At 39.0% G+C, this 16,162-nt stretch overlaps 1 protein-coding gene across 1 annotated transcript in view; it reads right to left on the bottom strand.

Moving 5' to 3' along the window:
- Positions 1-442: 442 nt before the first annotated feature.
- The window catches only part of LOC139711576 (uncharacterized), a 35,801-nt gene continuing 20,081 nt past the window's right edge, over positions 443-16,162 (bottom strand). The window contains exons 10-26 of the mRNA XM_071623454.1: positions 15,658-15,749; positions 15,031-15,220; positions 13,663-14,085; positions 12,433-12,517; positions 11,709-11,878; positions 10,788-10,916; positions 8,454-8,606; positions 7,533-7,649; positions 6,879-6,948; positions 5,265-5,336; positions 4,653-4,724; positions 4,221-4,292; positions 3,634-3,714; positions 2,407-3,310; positions 1,648-1,780; positions 1,180-1,412; positions 443-604 (exon numbers count right to left, since the gene is read on the bottom strand). Coding sequence (XP_071479555.1) covers positions 443-604; positions 1,180-1,412; positions 1,648-1,780; positions 2,407-3,310; positions 3,634-3,714; positions 4,221-4,292; positions 4,653-4,724; positions 5,265-5,336; positions 6,879-6,948; positions 7,533-7,649; positions 8,454-8,606; positions 10,788-10,916; positions 11,709-11,878; positions 12,433-12,517; positions 13,663-14,085; positions 15,031-15,220; positions 15,658-15,749 — 3,158 coding nt within the window. The remainder of the gene's footprint in view (positions 605-1,179; positions 1,413-1,647; positions 1,781-2,406; positions 3,311-3,633; positions 3,715-4,220; positions 4,293-4,652; positions 4,725-5,264; positions 5,337-6,878; positions 6,949-7,532; positions 7,650-8,453; positions 8,607-10,787; positions 10,917-11,708; positions 11,879-12,432; positions 12,518-13,662; positions 14,086-15,030; positions 15,221-15,657; positions 15,750-16,162) is intronic.

The raw sequence follows: 16,162 nt of genomic DNA, 5'->3' as shown, positions 1-16,162 counted from the left end.
ATTTACGATAATCTGTATTTGTGTTTTTACATTACTTACAAATCCATAACGCAACCTTATACACTGCAATTTCCATCTCCGCAGTAACAAAGATAATTATGATCGCGTCTCTTATTTTTTTATCATCGTCTTGCTATTATTTTGCCTTGTTACTAATAATAAATTTGATAAAGTATATAATATAATGACATTCGATATAACATTGTTATCACGTTCATTTCGATACTCTATATCTCAAAATGTCAAAATGTATGATTCTGCTATCATATTTTGTTGTACAGCTGGGAATGATACCAAAGCATGCAGGAAAATCAATTTTGCTTCAGATATGACCTTGCTCAGATTCACCATAATAGCCTCACGTCTAATTCATTCTATCAGTCACTAAACGTTTTGTAACGTTGACATCTTATCAGGGTCGTTCTAGAATAGAGGAGGCTATCTAACTGTCCTGTGCATACATAGTCTGAGCACGAGAAAGGATGCGTTTTATATCGAGCTGTCTTTTCTCCTCAGTGTCTTCTCCATTCTCTCCATTACAGTGGAGTGCCATAAGAGGTGCGTCAAGGACGACAAAGGCTCGCTCGATGTGCTCTTTCTCATTCTGCACAAATAAGAAAAATATAACGTTCTCAATTATCCCTTATGATCGCTTGATGATTTTGCGATGGATTCAGTGGTAATGACAGTAAAGGTTTTTGATCTGTCAACACACAAGGATGAGAAATTTAGTCTAAAAATCACTTGTCACATAACAAACTTGTAAGTGATCAGTATCACAAAAGTGTTATGACATTACGTTCTCATGAAAAAACTATTGTCTTTTGATGGTACAATAAGTTTCTAATTATCTCTTACTAAATCAGTACTTATTGTAAATCGGGACTATTTGAGTCAAAAATTGTCAAATGAATTTTGTTTTCACATACAATTGGCACACAACGTGCCGGATGTTAGCTGGCATATCCGAGTGATTCAGTCCACGTTTTGAGTGTCTTTTGCGACATGTGCCACTTGATAGTATCAAGTATTAAGCCTATGTGAATATTCGGAACGATTGCTATAATTAAGCGGTAACAGAAGTGTAAATTTCCACTGTTTGTTTACACAATAGTTCGCATCTTATTTGTCTAAGAGGAAAAAGAGAAATCTTCAATGATATTATTTCCTTCTGCTCACCGTTTGCACAGCGATGGAGTCCAAATTGAGAAAGCGCGCAGTTTGGAATCCACTTTCTGACATCAAAGCAACAGCTTGCAAAATGTCACGACTTAAGATCTGTAGCTCTTCCGGGGTCAGGTCACGAGAATTTCTTTGCATCCAGCCCTGGATCCGTGTCGGCTTCGGGTACGTCAGAGATGTGAAGGGAGTGATCAAGGAGGAGGTGCCATCATCGAAGATCGATGTGTTGACTACGACAGGAAAGTAGAGGAGAGTAAGGAAATAATTTATCTTGTGATCATCCAAACCAATAGCATCCTACCAAACAAAGTGATGAAAGCTTTATCACAAATGGCGTGCTTCGAAACTTGCACCTTCGAAAAGACCTATCTTGAAAAGAAATATTGAAATACTGCGCATCACAGAGCTCAGTCAACTGCAAATAAGATGTAAACAGGGGGTATAATATCAACATCTTACCTGCACTCTTGGATTCGTCGGACTGGTTGTTTGACGATCTTAACTGTCTCTTCTTGTTTTGCAAAGAAGACAACGTGTAGAGATATGGGTTCAGAGAAGAGTTGACTGGTAGGATGAATACAGCCGTCCAAGCGTACACCTTCGTAGAGATTGAAATGTTGGAAAATTCACGATGTTTCCACCTTTCAATATATGATGCGATTCTTCCCATCTAAATAAAACACGACCCCCTACCCCCCTCCCCCGCCGAAGCCGCCCCAAACTAAAACTAAAACAAAAACAGAACAACAACAGCAACAACAACGCAAAAAAAAAAGAAAATTAAAAAAAATCATTATGTTCGCGGTACCTGAAAAATTTGTTCTATAAACGTAATTAATGATAAAGACGTCGAAGGTTTGGCATGATGGTCCGCTACAGAAAAACGTGCAATATCTTCAAATTACAACATTAGTTTGTTATCGTCTTAATTTCAGTTGTCATCATCCTTTGCTGTACCAATATGTAATCAATCTAATCCCGTCAGCTTACATACTTCATTCGTATGACCTTATAAAAGGTGGGTCCCACCTTTTTTCAAGATCGTGCTTTTTTGGCCATCCCAGCCGTTTCATAACCGATTTTTATCAAATAAACTTTTGATTCCTCTTAGAATTATATGCTCTTCCATATTTCATAAGAGGTTTCTCATTATCTCACACACAAAAAAAGTTGACAACCTTAAGCCCCATCTCACCGAAATCTATACCACCCCTTTAACCTCACCTGCGATGATATGACGAGTTTACCAGCAGCAGACATGAGGCCCATGATAATAATTGGCATCCAGCAGATCAGGTCCGTACCGACAATCAGCGCCATCTTGGATGCAAGCTTGATCTCCTCAGCGAGGCGTTTCTCTTCCTTCGATCCTTTACCGCGCTTCGATATTCGCCGCTTGGAGAGCTGGAAGAAAACAAAGATGGCGACGTAGCACAGAAGAGTCACGAGAAAGGCCACAAAGTTAGCTCCGATGAAGAGTGATACGGAGTACGCCCAACCAGAGGGCCGGTCTGCCGTTAGAGGGAGAGCCAAACACACTCCGGATTGCCCGTAAAAGTTGCCTTTGATGAACCAGGGAATGCAGAGAGGCAAGAGACCCAGAGTACCAGCTACAAACCAGATTATAAACTCAACGATATGAGCTCCCCTTGGTGAGAAATGCAGACTTCTCTTGAAAGGCGCCACCACGTGTAGACATCGGTCCAAGCTGATGACCATGATGAGAAAGACGGAAGCCTCGCTAGAAATCAGTGAGATCATTCCCGCCATCTTGCAGATGACGCTGGACTGCCACGCGTCCGCATAGACAGCGTAGTTTCCGCGGTAATGGAAGTCAGCTGAGGCAATAGTGATCATGTACGTACCCATGAGGAGGTCTGAAATAGCGAGATGCGTGATGAGACTTGCCTGAACTGTCTTTCCCTGTCCATACATCGCCTGGTACAAGCGATAGCCCACGACAAATGTATTCCCGACAAACGCACTGCTGCCTAGAATCCAAATGAAGGCTCGTAAGATGGCGTTGGACATAAGGTCTTCGCATGACGAGAATTGGTCTCGCGGTGCTTTACAGCCATCTTGATCCGTTATTCCCAACAGACAACAGAATAGGTATTTGTCAGCATGTCTGGAGTGCGAAATAAAATGAAATATTCATCATAGATAGTTCAAGCAAGTGTAAAAGCGACTCTGCAATTCTATAGAATACTCGTTGTGATGGTGCATTGGCATTTAGCCGTTATCTTAGAAATCCATTACGGCCAATGTACTGGTATACAGCTTTCTCTAACTACTTATAGAAACACAATACTGTACTATAGAATCAACGAAATTATTGTATCATAATAGTCCATGAAACTTATGTCTTGACTAGTCTCAACGCCTTGTCCACATATTTAGGGACTAGATGAAAAAAATGGTACGACTGTGCATGAAGGATATTGAACGTACATGACTTGGAGATTCTCAATCCCTTGGAACATTGACTGGCGTGATGCAGCTGACACTTTGATATCTGTGCCCCGCAAGTCTCTGTAAGTGGAGAGAAGGAAATATATTCAGGTACATTACTGATATCCTGTATATCAAGGAATTGAGACCATTTCTAACAATTTGAACACTGACCATCACAAACATTATACATTGTGCAAACGCTTTTACATGTAGTATCAAACGGCGTAAGATGCAGTTTGTTGAACAGTATTGAGTAGATATTGTCCCAAATAATTTTGTCCATAATCAGTAATTGTTATCTCACTGGGCTACGAATTCATTCTTTGGTCACTGACACGAAGTAGTTTTCATGCTGCCCCTATTTCAAAATGTGTTTGTACTGACTTGTATTGTTTTTTTCTCGCCGTACCTATATGACACACTAGCCTACGGTCCAGACGAGGATAGATGTATTCACTCTAACTTACACATTCTCACCGCTGTGTTGCCCTCACCTAAGCCCATGACTTCAACCAATGTGTAGAGAAGTACCATTCAACGTTTTGTAAAACAAAAGAACTTATCAGTATGCTCTTATTACTCACAATTCCTGCAAGCTTGATAGATTATTGAATGCTCCTGTCTCAATGACATCGATTGGGTTTCCAGATAGGTTGCTAGAAAAAAAAGAGGGAAAATGAAATTTCTTTCATGTTAACGTTGGAACATACCAACACGCATTCGCATTCACATAAGTTGTTTTTGCTTACAAGGGGCATCATTTCTTGTCTATTCTACAAACTGCCATTAATAGGGGTAATTTGTTTCTCGGTGCCACAGTTCTTGAAAGTTTACTTAATCCTCTCGTTTGTTTTTCATTTCTCCATCCCTTTCCTCGTTTTTGAGGAATACTTGACACATTAAAATATACGTGACATAAAGATTGTAAATTTTAATCCTTCGCTATGTCTGTTTCAAAATATAAAAATGTACATTTATATTGATACTACGACACCTACACGTACAAAGTTACTCACAGAATCTTGAGTTGTCCCAAGCCTGCAAAACTTCCAGAAGACAAGAAAGAAATCGCGTTTTCCGCGAGATTCCTGGTATGGAGAACCGGCAACATTCAAGAAAAACAGCAACGACAACAGGGAATCGAAATGAACAATGGTACTCAATATTTTACAGTAAAGCAAAATCAAATATTCAATACAATAACATTCCCTTGTTCCTTGCAAAGAAAGGATCAAACTTATATACACGGTTAGTTGGATACTTGCTGTTATCTAAGATGTGTTGCCGTACTTGCGATTAGATTAATCAGATAATAAAAAAAAACATATCATGGCATTCTCCAAAAACTTCAACTCATGCAGAATCTCTCTTCGTTCACTTTGACTCCATGTACTTTGAATACGCCCACATGTTCGGCCCTAATAAGTCCGGAGTGGCTTTTTGCTAACAAAGAGTTATTTAGATAACAGGAGAAAAAAAAACACTGGAGAACACCTTTGGTTTGCATTCTAGGTGGTATCAACCTTTATGAATGTATATTCCCGAGATCCCACTGAGACCATCACAATTTGACTGGTTTGATAATAAAAAACTAGTTTACTTATCAATTTAACTATTTACTGACTTACAAGATTAAGAGGTTTGCATTTTCCTGAAATGAGTCTGGCAGGATTTCATTAACTCCAGATGCCTCCATGTTTCTGCAAACAGGGAATATAGATTTGGGGAAAATTGCATAGTAATATGAATTTCACAGTGTAGAATGAAAAAAACAACAACACACAGATTGATAAAAATAACAGTACAAAACACAGATTACTTCGGAGGCACAAAATGTCATGAAATGTATGCATGTGTAACAAAATCGTACGGTTTCTTCTTTTTTTTCTACGAATCAAGACTCATGAACAAAAAGTGGTATGCTTCGCTTTCTAAAGTCATCCCCAAAATCTGATTAACTTCCGACGAGAGAGGGAGAGAGGATATAGAGAAAGGGAGACAGGGAGAGCTTTGTGAAAGAAAAGAAGGAGATTCCCCCGCTAGTGTTTTAACATGTTAAAGTTTCATGGAGACTCAGTTCTTAGAAGCGATACTCACAGAACTGCCATGTAGGGCATCAATGAGGGCGCTAATCCTTTGGCAGATGTTTCGTTCGCGACTCTTGGATGTATGACGAAAGATTTCGTACATTCGTCGAAGAGAGGGTCACACGAGACAGCCCTACAACACACCAATAAGAAATAACAGTGGTTGGCCGTGTTTTCTCCTTTCCAAGCTCATCAAGTATGAATGTATTAACGTTGCCCTTAAAAATTTGAAATATAAAATTTTGCATTTTTTTTTCGTCAATCGGGTCATTATTTGTTCTCTGACGTCTCCACAATCTCCATGAGAGTAAAATCACCTGACCTGTTTAACCAACGTCTGACAGTCTTGCACATTACGTTTCAAAAAATGAAAGTAATTTCTATCTGCTTCATTGTATATCATTGAATTTTATTGGAACACTCATTTCTTATGGGCTTTCTTCATGATAATACTCGGGAACAATCCAGAATGATGGGTAAATGCTGCAAAATTAAGCATTCTTATGAACAATAGTTAGACTTAACCAAATACGACAGTGATAACGATTTTAGTGTTTTTCTATATACATACGATACTACCGAGATATTCAAACCATGAAATGTAAATATTTGCCTACAGTTTACGAAGTTGCCGAGGAAGCGAGGACGGAGCGAATTCAGTTCTTGAACAATTGTAGGAGAGACCAACACACTGACAGCCATCCGGACAACTTGCTGGAATGCAAAAGAAGAAACTTCAGATTTGTTTTACATGATACGCACCCATTTATACATACCACATAGTGGTATCTTAGACTTTCACATGACAGATCCAGATATGACAACACCAATCTCATGTTCTCATGCAGCAACAGTTTAAATGGAAGATAGTCTTATGAGTCCATGCGGAAAATATCAAAGAACACTTGAAACCGTCTCATGTGCTATTTCCTGTTATGATTTTGTGCCAATACAATGGAATCTATACAATAAGCAAAACGCTTCAACACATATTACTTACTATTATGTTAACTAAGATGGGTGTGAATTTATAGAGGGAAGTTGTCGTTTCCTGTTGTCAATTATCAACCACGTTTCTAAAGAAAGTGTTGTTCAAATCACTTACAGCATAGCAACTCATCATCATGACTCTGGCAATGTCTGATTCCGTCACACAAGTGCTCCGGGCTGATGCAGTTTATGTCACCATGACAACGGTATGTTCCCGGAGGACATGTGAAGCTATCTGATAGATTGAGCAGATATAAGATTACGAGATAGTTACACAATTACAAGAATATAAAGACACTTATCATTGTGAAACAGAAACGTGATAACGGATTGTATAGAACATTGCTGGAAGAGAGCAGAGCTTCTGTTAGTGATATCGCTAGGCACTATCTCGCATATGGAAGTTTTGTTTTGATGAAGGGAGGAATACAAGAGTATACTGTTATAATATACGTCTGAGGGAAGAATATCATTTGCGTACAACATGCTTTTTTTTAAATTGCTCTGTACATCACAAAAGATTTTAGAGTGCATGCGTATGTGAATATGCGAGTACGTGCCCATGTATGCCTATGCCGCCATGAAGATCATGATCATGATGTTTATATACATGTATAGACAAATATGAACATTTCAAATGCTTATGACTTAGCCGAAGGGGGGGGGGGGGGATACATTGAAAAGCAAAAATGTTTTTCACCGTATCTGTTGAAATTAGGCATATGAATTACTCCACAAAATTTTGTATTTTTTCCCCTGAACACCTTTCAAACTGTAAGCTAACCTATAAAGCTTATTGATATCAATTTCCTAACTTACCGCAGCCTGTTTCGTCCTCACCGTACGGGCAGTCCATTTTGCCATCACATCGGAATCTGAGAGGGATGCAGTAAGCCTCGGCACACTTCATGGTGGAAGGAGGACACGGGAAGTCATCTGAAACACAGACCATACCAGTTCGTTTTATCAGATGTCTCACAGGGAATAAAGGACGGGTAACTATCACCACATATGATCGGGCGTTTTGTTTGCGAGGTGCCAATCATTTTGAATAGTTTCTAAAGCCTCCTTTTGATTTATGACTAGACAAATCTAGGTATCATTTCGGAACTGAGATGATAAATAGACATTGGAGTATTGATGACGTTCTTTAAGCGTGTAACCATTGACTCTGTAGTCTACCCGCTGGTAAAACTTATGAGAGTGTAATCAGAATAGTCGCCGTACAGGATTTGAGGTGAGATATCAATGTGTGATAGATTACGAGCAGCAGTAACTTCTCCAGTATTCTGATTAGACAATTATACTACTACACACCATCAAAGACCATGATTTCCCTTCGTCTTGTAAATATGCCAGCAACAAATATATTCGATCTTTAAATTTGCAAGATCCCAGCTTCTGATCTACATTTTTGACACATCAGAAAAAAAAGGAACCAACATGTTTGTTAAAATGTAAATCAGCAGTTGCGATCTTGCAAATATCCTTGGTACAGAGGATAGACAAACTGAGGAACGCCAAACCTCATATCTTCACTCCTCTGTTTAATAATATTTTGCTTTCATTTAACAATACTCCTGGACATCCGTCACGACGATTGTAATGCAAGCGCGCCATCTACTAGTATTAAAGTGGCCACCCAGCAAAGTGGTCATTGGTTAATACGCCACTTCAATGACAGTCTATGACGAATGTGACTGAACGGTAAATCAAGAACAACCACTGAGAAGAACTCACGGCAATCTCGTAAATGCGTGGCGTCTCTACACCCTTCCATCAGTCCAAACTGATCGATGTCATACATACACACTGACTGGACGGAGGTGCACGCCCCGTCACCACACTTTACTTCATGCGTAGGATCACACGAGAAATCGTCCTGGCTGTAAACTGGACAGAGATGAGAATAAAGACTGGGTCTTGCTTAATTAGTTTAAGTAACTGACATACAGTCCTGTACCAATCATCGTATATTGTAAAAAAACATGTATGATAACGGGGACATGTATTGTTTATATTGGTGTCGCATAATGTAGTTGATCATGACGTTAAAGCAAAGATCCTACACAGTAGTGTGTAGGATCTTTGGTTAAAGTATCAACGTATATGGTGGGAGTGGTTCGTTTCTTGAGGTTCGGTTCTACGTCAGCTGTGGTGATTACATAATATGCAATTAAGTGATGCTAGGATGAATAATTGAAATTTAGCTCTACGTTATAATTCTTGACTAAATTTTAAGCATATGAAAATAATATAAAAAAAGACATATTCACACAGACAGGATGACTCACGACAATTTTCCTCGTCTTCCTTGGTATTCCCGATGCAATCAATTATTCCGTCACAATGAATTTTCCCAGGATGCAGAGAACCGTCATAACACTGAAACGATGCTGCAGACGGTCCTACATTTCATGACATTCGGGCAATATGAGATTTGTATTCATTGTTAGTCATACTATTATTTGTCTGTCTGAAATGTTTGTAGCATAACAGCAATCGCCTCACATTTATCTTGCATTGTAGAAAAAAAAAGTGTCCTTAAACTGGCGAATCATTTATCATCGCACGCCATTCACACGAGAGGTAGAAAATGCTTATCCAGAGATGTGTTTTGTCAGAGCAATTATAGAAAAAAAAACGGCAACCACATTATCGAATGAATGAGGAAGATTATAGAGTAGAAAGAAAAATGTCTTTTCTCCCAACACATGTCGGACGGCAAGATTCATTACATTCTGTTTTTCTTGTACAACTAATCCAATAACAATTCATAGACCTTTCAACGGTGTGCAATCAACATTTTTCATTTCATTTCATTTCAATTTATTTCATCAAATTTCACTTATTCATTTCCAACAGAAATATAAATGGATAAAACACACTATGCTAATAAAAACATTATTACTCTAAATATGTCAACACACAGTATAATCACATTACAAATTAGGTCACTATATATGAAGCAAATATCGATGATGTTTACTTAATAATATTGAAAAGGCCTACTGCCTACCACAATCGAGTTCGTCAGAAGAGTCCTGGCAATCTCCAATAAAATCACAACGTTTTGAGATTGGGATGCAATCTTGACTTCCACAGGCGAATTCTAAGTCTGTACATGTTCGGTAATCTGCAAAAATAAAACATGTTAATTCAATTTGCTCTTTTATTGCCATAGCATGTCTTCCACGTGGTGATGTCGAGAAGTATGCACTAATCATGTCTAATCACTTCACATCAAAGTCAGTTGATAATTGATAGCTGATAGTCAGATCATCATTGCTAACGATAAAGACAATAACAAACAGAAATGATAATCATGATATTGATAAGACAAACATTCACTTGATATTCAATTTCTTGCCGATATCACAAATGTGTCATAGCTCTCGTTCATTATAATTTTAGGGTTGATATTCATTTCTTCTTGTGTGTGTGTGTGTGTGTGTGTATGTTTGTGTCAGCAGCTTAAAAGTGACTGATTGACAGCATTTTGAGAACATTTTCAATACCTGAACTCCGAAAAGAAAATGCATTGTCAAGGCGAAGCAAGGCAAGACTCAATTGGTTTTTAAAGTTGTCACATTTTTGTCGATCCTGAAAACACAAAACAGAATTCGAATGTTGTACTACCCCAGGAAAAATGTCATCCACGCTAAGTAGGTGAAAATACGAATCCGCCCACAATTAGGGAAACGGACATTTGAAATAATACGCGTTATTCGAATGAGAGTCCTTGTGATGTACGTTTACTGCTCCTCTGGCATGTCTGGTGCTGAAAAATGTAGTCGTCTGAGCAGACATTTAATATATCAACAAAATACATGAAGTAAGTGGTATCTTACGACAATGGGTTTCGTCAGAGTTATCCTGGCAGTGTGGGATGACGTCACAGTAGAATGAAACCGAAATGCAGGACCCGTCGGCACACTGAAATTGATCGCTGTTACAACCTGCAGATGGCAAAGACAAAAGTGACAGGTATTATAAGGGATCGAACAAAGCACACGTGGTATGCGTTCAGCGGTTTTAGATAACATTGCTATAACACTTCTGATCATGACATACCTGTAGGACATTGCAACTCGTCGCTACCATCAGAACAATCACTGTTCCCGTTGCAGAGAAACACTTCCTGGATGCATTCTCGAGACGTGCACTGGAAAAGCCCGGATGCACAGAAACGCTCCGCTACACCTGCAGACATCGGCATAAAATGATTGTCTTTTCAGTTAAACGTTTCACTTCTTGGATAATGTTGAGCTCATCATAGCAGAAGACTGGCGTATATTAGTAGAAACTTAGAAGGAGGTAGTTGGGATATTGCATCTCCAAATCTTTTACCTCCCTCAAACAAAAACAAGGGCATATCAATACAAAGTCTGCCACTGAACATAATTAAACTTTTTCGAAGTATAACGTTTCTTTCACCGAATTTTGTGAAGTTCCAAAAGAGTCCAACACAAAACAAAGCTAAACCAACTATATGTATCATAAACGGTCGATTACTGTGGATCTACGATACGCTGATTTCAATGTATCATTTGTCTTTAATATTCAACTCATTAAGAAGACAAGGCACCTTTTATATTCATGGGTGTATACTGTAACATATCGATTTAGTAAAATATTTAAACGTATGCATTACTTGACATAGATTTTATCTACGTGGGGTAAGGTATACTTTGTACTCACCATTGAGGTATAGAGGAATTACGTCATCTTCCCGCAAAATTTCTAGACAGAATAAGAGTAAAATAACATTGCAAAATGAGAATTCACGTAGAAAGGGAAAGTGACTATAATCTATTCACTGGCATGTGGGTGTGAAGTCAATTTATTTAAGATTAACTCATACTGTTTGGCACAACAATTCTGCACATCTCTTATCTATTCACTTTTCTATTATATATATATATATATATATATATATATATATATATATCTTTTTTTTGGGGGGGGGGAGAGGGGGTGGTTCGTAAGACTTACGAGAGTCAATCTCAGCTGGTCTCTCACATATGAATTGATTAGACTCCGGGGATGCACAGGCCACGTCGTGCCAGAGGGCAGTTGAAAGGTCAGTAGCAGTGGCTGGATCAAAGACTAGCATTGTACATGCTTCCAGTATCCCCCCGTTGGGCTGCGTACCTTGTACACCACTGAAACGGATTACACAGGATTAAACGAGAAGAAATGTTCCAAAGACATAAGGTTAAAACTCTTTTTCCGACACAATGTGCCTTGTTAATACCGTTTGCTGACTATTCCTATAGAGTCGCCTGGGCAAACCAAGAGGGGTCGGCATCATTCGCCCGTTTTCTAGTGTGGGTGGGAAGGGGGACCACTTCACCGGGTGAGCAGTCTGCTCTTAGCGATTACTGAATGAAGTGTATCTTTTACGTGCAGTTGACGTGCATGAGTCGTCACACAGGGACCTACATTTTACGTCCTATACGAGGGACAGAATGATATGCCTCTTTTAAACAAAAAGGGACGGTATGATTACATACAACACTGGCCATCTATACTCACTTGGAGTCGAACCCGAGCAATTTGATTGCAATACATACACACTACCGACTAGCTGAGCCACATCACCGTCTCATTGCTTTGTAAAATAGATGAAAAGTATCATCCATTTCAAGATTATCATTAAAAGTGCATGCATATTTCTATAAAGGTAGGCTATCAATGTAAAAATCACAATCCAAACCTTTCGTCGACGAACCAATCTGTATAAGTCATGGGACTATCGTCGTTCCAGACGAAAACACCACGATCGTTCCTTCGACCGAGTCCTGATCGAAAACAAACAGTGATTGAAGATGGAACTATAAGCTCTTGTCTTCTCGTCTCATTGGCCCAATGCATCAGTGTAATGTAGGGTCACAAAACAAGGATTTAGTGTTCTCTATAGTACCCTCCTTGCAGTGAGATACTGAGTACTTCATACGGTATGTATGAGATGATGTACATTAAGCTCCACTGCCATACGATGCTGGAAATCAAACTTAAGCTAAATGGGTGATCCAGCTAGCAGGTGACAAGAAATGAATCTGTCATGTGATTTGGTTTCACTTAAAGACTCACTGTGCGTAAGCTTACGCAAAAGGGAAAATTGAGAAGAGAGAGACTGTCACAGAACATAAAATATTATAATACATCGAACATAAAACACAGAACATATAATATAGATTTCCTTTATAATTTTTTTAATATTTAGTGTGAAAACCTGGCTTACATCATGAGCAATTCTGCTACCTTGAAAAAACATCAAATTTACGTGCTTTGAAAAGTAGATCCTCGGCATGAGACATCCCGAAATCAAACATTCAGGCGGACAAACAGAACAAACGCACTATCGGATAGACAAAATGGGAGTATTAAATGCTGTTACATTTAGCCGTCCTGCAGAAGATCTGAAATAAGCACATTCTTTGTCACTTGACTGTAACTATTGAATTATCTTCTTCTTATTTTATTTTGGGTAAATATTCGAGGAAAAATAATAGATACTCACCAATGTACGTTTTGATAGCCGGTGCATCCCACTGGGATGATATCATATAATGAAGGAATGTCATTTCATCCCTATCCCGAATACTAACAAGATGCCCATTGTGTAGATCTACGCATTGTATCTCAGCGTCAAACCAAGTGACAATAGTAGGAAGGCGGACCAGGCGATAGCATGACCTCCGGAAGTAGTCCCACCCAGGAGGGCAAAAGTGACCTGATCATCAGAATAAACATAAAACGATACTTATCGCAATCATTATGACTCAAACAATCCTAATTCTACATTATTATTAGGTTTATATGACTATCATAATACGCTGCAACCTAAAGCTGCTAATTTGCCGAGGTGGGATAGGAAATCATTTTGTTCCCCTGTTGCTTATCTGTTTAGTCTCATTTCATTATCATTGTGGGAAATCATTACCGTTTTCCACCTCGGCTTCAGTAATGACGTCAGGTCTAAGCTGAGATGAAGAAAACTCCCCCAGAAGTCCTGAGCCACTCTCCATGCTATCCGAATAGAACTCGACTGTCATCCTGTTATATGAGGAAGTGATGACGCCATTTGGGCGATTGTGATCGCAATAGCGAGCAATGGTTTGGAAAGAAGAAGCGTCAGACACAGTCACGTGATCTTCATTGCACCTCGAGTCTAACGACACTACGTTGAAGTGTATGAATAGCAGGTGGGTGTGTGTCCAGAGTTTGGTTGTGATGAGCCACGTGTGGTGTATGTCTGGTGGGTAGTTCTCGAAGTAGTTTGGCGTCATGATGAGGCCCGAGGCATCGGTACATGTGAATCTGCTGTCCACGGTGGCCACTTCCCGCGTCGTACATCTGCCCTTATCTGAAAGATAGAACATGTGACATTTCATACATTTTTATTACAACGATATAATGTAGATATAATTGAACTACCCTATTGGATAAAAAAAACCCAACAATTTATCTCTTGTGCTAACACAGGACAAACACACACACACACACACACACACATACGCACACATATTATGTGTATTTGCCAAAGCAATTATTCTTACAGAAATCAAACCGTTTTGATTCGTCGATAAGTATCGATCAATGAACAAGAAGAGGTACACACGAATACACTTATCAATATACATACACAAGTCAAGTATTTCTTGATTTAATCATATATTTATGTTAAGTATAATGAAGTGTGCACGCGTGTGTAACCCTGAATCGCAAAACCCGCAAAATATTGCAAAATAAGAATGTTTAGCTTAATTCTGAAAGGGGAGATTCTCAATTTTGAAATATAATACTGCTCTTTAAATTTGGACATTCCTAACCAATATAGATACACATGATAGAAAAACAAACATAGAGAAGCACAAACTTTTCAGAACGAGGGACTATGATATCAAGAATCTCTCCATCCCTGCATGTCGTTCTGTACCATCTGTGGAACAGAAAGGGGATGATTGTGTGATAACCAAATACGTGTACTTGAAACGCTAGTCATTGTATGCTTGATTATGTCAAAATTCCAAAGTTACTGCTAACGGCTTTTCAATTATTACATCTTTACCGATCTCATACACGCACCCCCTACACACACACACACACACGAATACACACATAATCATATAATATACATGATGTGCATAATGCGGGGTATTAATGTATCGCGTGTCTTCCCATATTGATTCGTTTATTATGCAGTTGAACACGTGGTTACATATCACGTCCCCATTACTCAAATACCCTGATACTTACTTTTGTATACATTGTACTTGGTTTCATTGCATGACATGACGTATTGAATTACCTATGTCACCGTATGCAGCCGTAATGTGAAGAGATGACGTCATCAGTCCGGTAAAGATGCTAATCGAGAGCTTATGCGAGGATGAAATGTACACGTGAGGTATGTCGGTGGGATCGAATTTCACCTCCTCCGAGACCGGGTCGCTCAACACAATGTGACCATCATTGTCTCCAATGATACTTTCCACATCCTGAAAGAAAGAATCGAATCTTTTTACTTTATATCTGTTTAGATATTCTTTCGAAATTTTGCTTGTCGTGACAGTTTAACTTCAAGTTTTGAGGAAGGATAGGGATTAATCGATATAGAGTGCCCAATAAAAAAAAAAATGTTCATGGGTATTCATCAGCAAGTAGTAACAGTCATTCGTACGTTGTCGTTGTAACCCTGGCCCACTTATTAGTTTTTGGTTGACATTATCAATAACAATGTTAACAAATTGAATAAAAATTAGATAAACTCTGTATGTTATAAAAAAAAACCTCGAGATGGTTACTCATGAGTACTTCAGAGCCTAGTTTAAGTCCAAGAAATTGAAATATTTACATGAAATCCATAGAAAATGAGTGCCACGTATCGTCCTTGTGGAACTACAATGTCTGCTTGACAGAGTGCTCGTGGTGGTACAGTCAGGGAGTTAGTCTGTGATATCTGGATGGCAATCTGAGGCATGAGGAAATCCGCTGAACAATCCTCGCCACAGTAGGTCGTCACACAATCTGAAAGCCATGGTAGACACACACAGAGACAGTGAGCAATGCATTTTAATCATGCACTTGTTATAATCAGCATGACAGCTGAATTAAATGACAATCTCATCTATTGGCTTAGAGGAACGATAACGGCCTACCATTCGAACAAGCCGTAAAGAAAATCAAATTAAAACCATTGCGTTTCCCATGTATTGATCTGTGTGTGTGTGTGTGTGTGTGTGTGTGATTAATCCATCATATCATGAAAGGATATTAAACGGGGGGGGGGGGGGGGGAGGGGATGATATCGTTATCAGCTTCATCGTCCATGCGAAACAGGAGGTGACACCCCGGGGTGACACATTTGCTCAGGACTGCGAAAAGTGCTCCGGTCCTATTTTTTCCAAGGACTTAGGGTTAGGGTTGTGATAGTGTTTTAG

The sequence above is a fragment of the Diadema antillarum genome, unplaced genomic scaffold (genome assembly GCF_040938485.1).
Source record: "Diadema antillarum isolate AM-2024a unplaced genomic scaffold, OU_Dant_1.0 seq00001671_RagTag, whole genome shotgun sequence".
In the NCBI taxonomy this organism is placed as follows: Eukaryota; Metazoa; Echinodermata; class Echinoidea; order Diadematoida; family Diadematidae; genus Diadema; species Diadema antillarum.
Note: the sequence above shows the minus strand (reverse complement) of the source record. Positions and strands in the feature narration are given on the sequence as shown.